This window comes from Diorhabda carinulata, chromosome 9 (genome assembly GCF_026250575.1).
Source record: "Diorhabda carinulata isolate Delta chromosome 9, icDioCari1.1, whole genome shotgun sequence".
NCBI classification, from domain to species: domain Eukaryota; kingdom Metazoa; phylum Arthropoda; class Insecta; order Coleoptera; family Chrysomelidae; genus Diorhabda; species Diorhabda carinulata.
This window is the reverse complement of record NC_079468.1, coordinates 18215475-18226511: the sequence shown is the minus strand read 5'-3', so window position 1 is coordinate 18226511 and position 11037 is coordinate 18215475. Positions and strand designations below refer to the sequence as shown.

General features: G+C 30.9%; 1 protein-coding gene across 1 annotated transcript in view; it reads right to left on the bottom strand.

Moving 5' to 3' along the window:
* Positions 1-432: 432 nt before the first annotated feature.
* LOC130898192 (G1/S-specific cyclin-D2-like) overlaps positions 433-11037 on the bottom strand; it is a 53013-nt gene continuing 42408 nt past the window's right edge. The window contains exon 4 of the mRNA XM_057807285.1: positions 433-5179. Coding sequence (XP_057663268.1) covers positions 4884-5179 — 296 coding nt within the window. The 3' untranslated portion in view covers positions 433-4883. The remainder of the gene's footprint in view (positions 5180-11037) is intronic.

Sequence of the window (11037 nt, the reverse complement as noted above, 5' to 3'; positions counted from 1 at the left end):
ACAACGATATCGAAGACGCAAGAATATTAATATATTGGCGCACTAATAATACAGGGATTTAAGTTACCGTCTTTATACCTGCAAATGTGTGTTCGAACCACGCATTCAATCAAACAACTCATAATATACTCAGTCAAAGTTTTGTTATATTTTTTTTAATTACGTATATTTTTGAATTACTTTCAAAAGTTCTAGTTGCTTATAAAAAAATTCAGTTCTCATGAGATGACTCATATTTTGCTTAACATATTTTTCTATAAAAAATTTCCTTTTATCTAGGAGTATATATATAATTTGGGAAATTGAATTTTTTTGAGTTTTTTAAGTTAGAATAGCAACAAAAATTTCTATATACTAATGTTATAATGACACTTCTATTAAAAGTAATATGAAATTTGTTATTGTTATGCACAAAATAAATAGAGCTCATTGTGGATTACATATTTATTTAAAAAAATATATACAAAAAACTATCCAGTAAAGGTAATACACATAAAGAAATAAATACATTCAAAAACTATCATTCCCAAATACTTTGGTTTTAAAATATTTTACAAAGACTCAGCCTCCAAACAGGTAGTAAGAAGCAGTTCAAAGACAAAATATATTTGTTTTTTTTTGTACCCTTAATAATTGTTAAAATATCTTTGGCAATATCAAAAATGAAAAATTCACTTTAAAACACTTTGTAATAAAATTTAAAAAAAGAATTTTACTTTTACAACACATTGTATTTTACGAATATTTGATTTTTATTCAAAATCCAAGAGGGATCAGTTTAAATAAGATTTCTTTACCTACATAATAATAAACATATATCATGAAACTCTATACATAGACTATTGTTGATACGAGAAATCGATTTATCGTATCTATTTTATGCGGAAATACTGGAAATGGCTATTATATCAGGAGGGTTAACAGATATCGAACATGGATAACATTCGATAGTTCTCATCCAGATCTATCTGTGTGTGAAAAGTCATGATAATTGACGCATGCTCAGAAGTGTTTCTGTGAGAAAAGTGTGCAAGTGCATGATTTTTATCAAAAAACCTAACCTCACAAAAATTACTAAATTTTCATTTTCATGGTTCGATATCTGTTAACCTTCCTGAGATAATGGCCATTTCCGGTATCTCCGGAATTAAATGTTTCCGCATAAAATAGATATGATAAATCGATTTCTCGTATCTTCAATAGTCTACGTATAGAGTTTCATAATGATCGTTGTGGGGTGGCTTATCATCTTTGTGCCGCAATTTTTGAATGTACTGAAATTAATGCAGTTTCAAATTAATTTTTTAGATTAATAAGGAAGTTGTCGATGACAAATAAGAAAGTAAAAAATACAAGATCAACTAATAAGACTTCCATTTAGGAAAATAACAAAAAATGTGCACAACAAATAAGCGATACAGTAATAATAAAGAAGGGATTAGTGCTGAGAAATGACAAAAAAGAGAAAAAGATACTCTTGACTTGTTACTATCACCTAACAAAAATATGAAATAAGTAACGCTCCATTAAAGTATATGAATGTTTAAAATATATTTGTAAAAAATAATACTGATTGTTTACTAATCCCACTAAAGTTATTTGAAGAAACGTTCTAACTGCTTCTAACTAAACCATTTTATGATATCAAAGAAATGAAGAGATAACGTAAAGATACCTCTACATACGAACATACAAAACTAAAGACTAGATAACAAAACCAATATAGTAAACCAAAAAGTATATTCAAAATTTTTTTTAATCTGTTGGCCGACCAAAACTGTGATTCTGAATTATTAATTTAGTAGGTTTTGAAGATCACAGAAAACACTTTATACAGAGTAAATAAAGGAACTATAGAGATAAAATGGTAATTAGCAAAATTTGAGATTTCAGAAAATATACATTTGATCTTGTTTGTTAACAAGTTAACAAAAATATTTAGGTTAAAAATGTTTCAGTATGCAGGTAATTAAATGATAATAATGTTCCCGTAATTTACTCTGTAGTTATTCACCACAAAGAAATCTATATATTTACTTAAAATTCAATAAAACGCTCTCCATATTTTATACAGATTACTGTTAACAAAAAACTGTTTCAAAATGCATTTAAAAATTTCTATTTTATAGGTAGTTTTATACATGAAATTATAGAAAAATTTTTACCATCAACTCCACATACATACACAAATAAATATGTATAAAGTGATTATTGTGGGATTGTAGCAATAAAATATCAAAGAGTACACTTCTTAATACGTAATCCAAACTATATATTTATCTTCGGGTGAAATCCTGATCAAAATATAATGTAAAAGTATGAACACAGTATATTAAAAAAATTCAAATTACTTTCATTGGCTATTACCACAACAATTACTTTTATTACCAAGAAAATATTTCCTTTTAAGTATATAAGTGATTTTCGAGGAATTGTGGCAGTGAAACACCAAAGTGTACTCCTTTCATATACACTCAACAGCAACAAAACTGAACACTTCATATTTTTCTTATTAAAAGCTAATTTTCAGCAATTTGTTTATTTTTGTGAATATTCCAGTTATTACAGAGAATGTAGGGTCTAAGTCCATTGAACTAATCCTTTTAGAATTAATAAACAATTAGACAAAACTCAGATTTGATTTACCTGTCAGACATATTCTAAACTGTAAGTAGTTTTTATTAATCAAGCCTTTTCTGTGATTAATAAACATGTCTTTTTTATTTTTGATCCAGAATAATGGTTCTTTCAAATATCGACATAGTCCGAGCTGATGCCTTGGCCAGAGAAGGCCAGAGCTTACGGTACATTGTCGAAACGCTTGGGGTAGTCTACCATTCCGGGAAACTGGTAGCTATGATAGGAGGCGTGGGAGTAGGCGACCAAGGACAACAACGGCAGTAGATGATCGATTTATTACGCTGTTTGTATTGAGAGACCGACAATTAGCAAAGGCTCCTGAGGTTCGGAAAAGACTTGAAACCCACGACAAGCCTACAATTCCTGGAAAGGCATCGAAGAGAAAGGAGATTATTTGCCGATCAGTATTCTCCTTGGACTCTGGAGCAATGGGCAACTCTTACAGATGAGTTTCGATTTGGTCTATATCACTTAGATGATAGAGACAGAGTATGGAGATGGCCAGGTGAGCGATTTGCTCTATGTACCATTCGTGAATCACTCCCTTTTGATTGATTTTCATAAATAGTGGGGCTCTAACTGCTCGGAGGTACATCGAGGAAGTCCTTCTAGAGGCTGTGATCCCATTTGCTTTATTTATTGGTGAGTAATTCATTTTAATGCAGGTTAATGCTCGTCTACATACCGCTAGAATTGTTTCCGAATACTTGGAGCAAGTAGGAATCACTGTTCTGGACTGGCCTGCACGATCTCCTGATATGAATACCATAGAACATTTGTGGGATAATTTCGGGAGGCGTGTTAGACGTCGTCATCCTCCTCCTAGTGACTTAAGTCAGCTCCAAATTGCTCTTCGATAAGGAAGGGATCCTATGCCGGTGGAGTACGTCCAGAATTTAATTTCTTCGATGCCTGACAGGGTAAGAAACCTTCGCCGTAGCAGAGGGAGAAATAACCGTTATTAGAATTACATAAATTGTTAGAAAAACTAACAAAAATAAAAAATAACGTTTTTTTTAAATGTGTTAATTTATCATTTTTTTGTAAATGATCAATAAAAATTATTCAGTTTAGGCAGATTTTGTTTAAATAACCTATAAATTAACAAATTCTTACCATAAATTAAAAAGATTAGAATATTTAACAAAATAATAAGACCAAATGTAAGTGTCCGGTTTTTTTTGCTGTTGAGTTTATATTCCAAGCTTTTGAATAACTATGTATTCATCATTAGGAAATTAATTAATCGGTAACGCGGTATTTGCCATTTTCTGGTAAATATTAAATTCATGGTTGTGTTTTGAATTAGATGAATTTGCAGTACTTACCACAATTATCGATTAATTAATTTCTTAATGATGAATACATAGTTATTCTAAAAATATTTATATTAAAAAGATCACGCTTTGGTGTATCATTTCCACAATACCACAACAATCACGTTTATATATTAAATATATAGATAATTTTGTGATGTAATATTTAAGGCACTTAATTATTTGAGATCAACAATTTACAAACTTATAATAACTAGATATTAAGAATTACTGGTAATTCAGAGATCAAAATATAGATACACAAACTTATCTTTTGGTTACAATTTTTTTTAAAACATACACACACTTAACTCTTTGAATAAAATTAATTAAATATTAAATAACACAAAAACAAATTGCATTCTGCAAGTCAACGATAAATAAATGTAAAATATGTCTAATGATACACCAGTAATTTTTTAAAAATAAAAAAAATTTTTTTTCTAATACGGGGTTTATTTAAAATTGCAAGTAGCTCTACTGTGTTATGTCCATTCCCGTCCATTGTTTGAGAAAGTAATTAGAGAAGTAGCGGTTATGATAATGAGCTACCATTTGTGAAAAAAGTTGAATGAAATTGAAAATGGAATAAATGATATATAAATATTTACTACAAACAGTATGTATGAATACTACACTATAGAAAATTGTGGATTGAGATTTGATTAGAATAAAAGTTACAATTGTAAATATTTCACTATTTAATACCAATTATTTTCTCAAAAAATACGAATGGAGTTTGAGCAATATCAAAATAAAATCGAGTTCTGTGAAGACAAATAGACAGTACTAACTGAATTCTGCACTTTTTTAAAACTGATATATCATTGAATTGTTGTAAAAAAACACTGCTACAAAACAGCTAAGTAACAGAGAATAACATTCATGTCAAAGTATGTAAGAGCACACACTTCAGTATAAAACAATTTAAAAGTATATATTCTCGACTTCTGTAGGTGTTTCCGGTTGACCATAGTGAGGACTTTCGTATCCTTGAACTGTTGTTTTTGATTCTGGTGTGGTGGGTGTTAAACTAGGTGCAACTTTTGATACAGCATTATCAATTACTCCCACCAAAAATTCTACAGTCCTCGGATTTACGTTCAACATATTACAAGTGTCTCGAAGAGCTACCTCTGATGATGATAACTTTAAGCCTCGAATTGCAGAACTTATACAAGCAGCTGCTATGACGGATGGTGGGGTTTGAATCAAACTAGGTTCTGGAACAAAAAATTTCAATGTCAATTTTGTTCATACTATTTAACTTTGAATTATAAAGAAATGGAATAATACATTTTCGTAAAGAAGTATATTTTTATTATTTTATTCTTGTCGTGATATTTCGTTTGTTTCCGGATTCCGCAATGGGGCGATATTCTCAGTATAGTTATTTCAATATCAATTGCAAAAGACAGTTATGCAAGAACAATCAATATTTCATAAATACGCACGGCACTCATACCAAATTAAGAAATGAAAAATAATGTTTACTCCCCGTATAAAATTCGGTAAACATTTAACAAACCGTCAGTCCACGTGGACTCATCACCATTTCTATTGACAGAAGCTATCGGAAGACACAATTTGAAATATTCCTGCCAGACAGTCTGCGATAAGCAGTGGCGTGGCTTGGTGAGATTTATTTAATTTATAAATTTCTTCAAATAAATAGAAATATGGCGTCCTTTACACCATGGGTGAATGAAGACAATAAAAGTGCACAGTTTAGTGAGAATAAAGACAGGTATGAATGTAATGATAAAGATTTAGATATACAAACACAGCAAGTTATTTTAAATATATTCGAATGTTTAAAAAAGGAAATTGCTGAATAAACTAGACCAAATAAATTTTCCATTTATCCAGTAGTCACGAAAGGGGTTGTTTTGGATCATTAACAGAACCGAAAAACATGTAAGAAAAACTGAAATCAGTTGACAAAGCTACTCAAGATTTTAGTACAATAATTTATAGTTTATATAAGGAGAACAGGGCTGCGACATTAGAAGTAATACAGCAAAAGGTAGCATATGGTTTTAAACACAAAAAACTGAATAAACGGATGGCAATAATCGAATCGTCAAAGATAGTTCGATGGCGGCAAGATTATTAGCATCAGATAAAAGACTAACTAAGTTTTAATAGACGAATGAGGTACAGTTCACGTCTGGCACCCTGTTCAAACCAAACTCCCTTACAGGCAGATAAATTTTACTTGTCTATCTAAGTTTTATAATTTAGTATTCAGGTGTAGCAAGTTAACGAGGTATAATAATGATTTTTTTCTAAATTCCCGTTCAACTGATGAATCGCCTTTCAATGACAACTCGAAACATGTAAAAAAGATCATTTTTTAGTTCAACCAAACACTGTGAAGGAGAGAATAGTCACAAATGGACTTCTATGCAGCCCTAGAAGCAGAACTGCTTCAAGAAACCTTATCCATTTTGTATCGAGTCCGAAAGGCGATTCTTAATATGATATTACTTTACAGAACTGAAAAAGCAAATTTTCACAATGTGTCACATACCATTAAAGAAGAATTGTTAACCTTGGTTGCAATTTTGATCCTCTCGGCTGTCAAGATAACCAGGCATATGTTTGATACCACAATTTCTGGTTCCCTTTACAGAGCCTGCATGAATTATGATGGATTTGTATTTTAGCTGAATTGTATGAGGTTTGATTCAAGAGAAACAAGACAGGAAATAAAAATGAATGATCCTTTTGCACCTGTTTGTGAGATATGTGAAATTTTCATTGAAACTTGCAGATCATTTTATACCAATAGAAATGGTTTGCCACTTGCGAACTATTTTGTAAAGGAGCTTACAATATCCATCCGTGGAAGTAATAGGAATGTTATCAAGGATAATTGGACGGCTCGGGAAAAATAAAAGGGATATACCACCAGAACTCCTGGCTACAAGACAGAGAAATGTAAATACATTAATGTTCTGTTATGGTTAGAAGGTATTACTTTCGTGTCTAGAAAGTTGGGAGGTGAAATTTCAGAAGAAACAGGAAAACCTGCGATTGTTCGGAATTACAATGAAACTGAAGGTGGTGTCGATACATTCGACCAATTGTGCACCAACATGAGCTGCAGCAGAAAACTAGAAGATAGCCCCTGTGAGTGCTATATGGTCAGCAGCAGCTCCTTTGTAATTTTGAATATTCAAAATGATTCAAGAAATACATGTTTCTACTGCCAAAGTCAAAAACTATGGATGACAACAACTTATTGTGGACAATGTGAACATCCGATCTGCGGGATGCACCGAGGAGAAATTTGCAAAAAATGCAGCGTTGATGAATAGGAATTTGATTATTTTGTTTCTTCATTTTTTAATAAAGAATTTCTACCACTTTCCATAAGTTTTTCTGGATAGATTTTTCGAAAAATGCGGTTTTATACCACCTTCGTAAAATTTTGGACCCGTAATGACGTATTCCGAAATAAGTCCCGTTATCTAGGGTTAATAATTTTCATTTAGTTTTTATGTCCCTATGAATTTATTTATTATTTTATACAGTCCCAATAATTTCTCGTCGTATCTTCATAGTTTAGATCTAAGTTTATCATGTGTTTGAGCAATAATAATGAAATTTTAGATCTGAACGATGTATTCTTTGTTGCAGTATTGATATGTTGTCTTCTGAAGAATTTATATACGAAAACTATGATTTTAATTACCCATAAATAATGTTCCTAGAGTTTTATCATGAAATTTATAAAATAAACGATTGTAATTGTGTTTATAAATGTGTGACAAATAGTCCGCTCATATACATTGTTTTGTCGGAATTTGGTTTAGATGTACCCTAAATATTTTTAAACTGCAAAACAGACCACATCGCCGAATGAAAGCAATTTCAAATAAACACCAAGAAATAACGTTGTGTCTTGAAGAAAATGCGAAATCTCTCATACCCATATAGAAAACTCGAACCCAAAAGCAACACACAAAAGGACGTCTCGCAGCTGTCGCTTTATCAAAAAAGTGGACCACGTCGCTAATGAAACCGTTATTTACTTGTTGAAATGCAAGGTTTAATCTGATCAACCATGTCCTTATATTTGGGAAGGTTACTTTCTTGAAACTTATTTTTCAAGGTAGTTCTAAGTCTATTGTTGATTTAATAGTATTGTTATAACTTTGGGGTCCCCATGAGTTTATTTGTGGCGTTTAGAAGTCTATTTTTAGGTATAACCGTCAGAGAATTCGTTTTTTATAAACGAATTTGATACCGGATACAAGAAATGGGACTGTTTTTCTTTTATTTAGATGCAGACACGGCTATGTGTTTACTCTTAACTTAGGTTAGTTTTAGTAACCTAGTTCCTTATAAAAAAATTAAAATAAGTTGTAATATTGTTCTAATAAACAAATGTTTCACGATCTATTTGAAATAACTGCGCGATAATTTTTTATATGAGAAAATTGAAATAAATAGCTTTAACTCAAAAAATGAGTATTTGCAACAAGGAAGAATAAGTTTTTTAAATATGGAATTGAATAAAGAAAACAGCAGTAATAAGATGTTGGAATCTTATCAATTTCGATGAATTTAATGATTGTTAAAAGAAATAACAAAATTCATAACACCGCAATTCACAACTGATTAATTCCCTGATCGTGAATACATAGGTATTCGAAAGCTTGGAAATATATTAGGAATAGTACACTTTGGTATTTAATTTTTCCACTACGTAAACGCTTATGCATGCAGTTAAAATTTTTTCGGCTTTTTACTTCTTACAGTTTTTACAAATGAGAAAAACTACAAAACACGCCTATTTTTAGGAACAACATATATTGCCCAAAATGATCAACGTATTAATAAGAAAATTAATTTAAGTAACTTTAGTGTATTCTATTAATATATTTTAGATTTTGAAAAAAAATTCTATAAAAGAAATTCAACGCCATCGACAACCAATTAACCTTAACCAGTGAATTTTAACTTCACTCATAACGACCTAACCCCTAAATTTCATGTCATTCATAATCGAACCAATAAAGATTCGGCACCATCCTTAATGACCTGTTAAATTTTAATGTCATTTATTACCTACCAACCAATACAAAACATTAACATTAACCTAGCTTAATCTAACCTATAAAAATTTAATGTCATTCATAATCTAACCGATGAATATTAACAATGATTTCTATAACAACCATAATGAATAATCTCAATAACTCTATCAAGCGACAATTTGAATATTGGTTTTTGAAATGAATGAATTTTTAATGTCTTTTTAAAAGATCGTCGGTGTTACAGGTTTTCAGCGGTTTCCCTACAACCTGGTGAACCGGTTCTCCAGTCAAATGGCCAACGACAGGGAATAACGCCCCCTTTTGATTTCAAAATATACAAAATTTTTTTTTCAAAAAACCAAAAAACTTAAAAAACTCAAAAAAAAAACCAAATCGAGAAGAACTGTTTTTTCTTGCAAGCTCGCTTTCGCTTTCTTCTAGCTAAAATCTCCGCTTTTCCCTTCCAGAAAAGTTAGGTAAACATAACCCCACGCAACTACCACAACCCCAGCCCTGCAGAGGAGCAATTTCTATACCAGTGCCCACTCCAATAAACCCTCCTACTTATCCTACCAAATTTAAACAACGAATCTCTCTCTTGTCTTTTAAAAGAAACAACGAAATACTTTTATACATATTTTTATATTGTACTTGATCATAATTTCAGTCGTATTCGAAAGCTTGGAAATATATTAGAATTAGTACACTTTAGTGTTTAACTTTGCCACAATCCCACCACGATGACGCATAATATAGAAATATTCTAACCTTTTAAATGGTGTGGTGAGGCTAGGTGTTGTTATAGCAAATTATTTTTTCCTCATACCTCTATCGAAGTATGTACTTTCTCCTCGGGCATCAAGGACGCGCAGAGCCGAAAATTCAACTTTCGGCACTTGTAGTGTAATATTTAACTATTTAACTTTACCTGTCGAACCAATGGGGACAGAAAGAGCGATATGTCAAAAAACATAAATTATGTTATGACATTGAAATTAAAATTCACTTATATATAAAATTATATGTCCCTTGCAATGAAAATGGCTTTTTTTGAATCACATATATTCATCTTTTAACAACTTTTAAATCCGTTAAATTGAATTTTCTTTCACGGTATACGTGCACAAAGTATAAATAGACGAGAGGGTTTGACAAAGATAATCGTGGTACATATTAAAAAAATATTAACGACATCTGGGGACGCTAGAAGCCACATTGAAAGTAACTTAGATATATTATAAAAAAATGTTAAAAGTAAAAATCATAGGGAACTTTGTTAACAGGTTTAGAGGGTAACATCGCAGATAGAAAAAGACGCACTTCAACCACCTGCCTTATGGAATGGACGATGCACCCAATACTGCATATGCTTCTAGTTTCTTCACCTCTTGTTTTCTTTACTCGGAAAGTCGTAGAACTCGCTCTAGAAAAAATTTGTTTGTGTTTGTTCATAGGGGTACAACGACTTCGTCACCAAACATCCACCTGGTCGAGTGAAACACAGAAATTAAAATGTTTCATATATATGACACAGACTGACACAAATATACATATATATATATATATATATATATATATATATATATATATATATACAGGGTGGTTCACGACAAACTTTACATACTTCTACAATATGTAGATTCCCTTAGTTATATTAAAAATGGTCAACTCTTTGAATTTACAGGGTGATTTGTGAAAAGGACCATTAATTTTAATTGTATAGGTATAGTATTTAATCAACTGATTTGATATCAATTTCTTTTCATGATGCAGTACACTACTAGGAAGAATTCAGCTGCTATTAGCTAAACTTAGAAATTCCAGGATCGGCTGTGGAAAAATCAATTTGGCAATAAGTGATTTTCAAACTACATAAATAACCAATGAAAACGATATATGCGACAGAGTTGTCGCATTTTTATTCAATTTTTAGTAAAAGATCAAATTTTATTAAACGTACAACAACCATAATGACGTATACCACATAATAAGGTATTATTTATAATTATAAATTAATTAATTTGAATTATAAA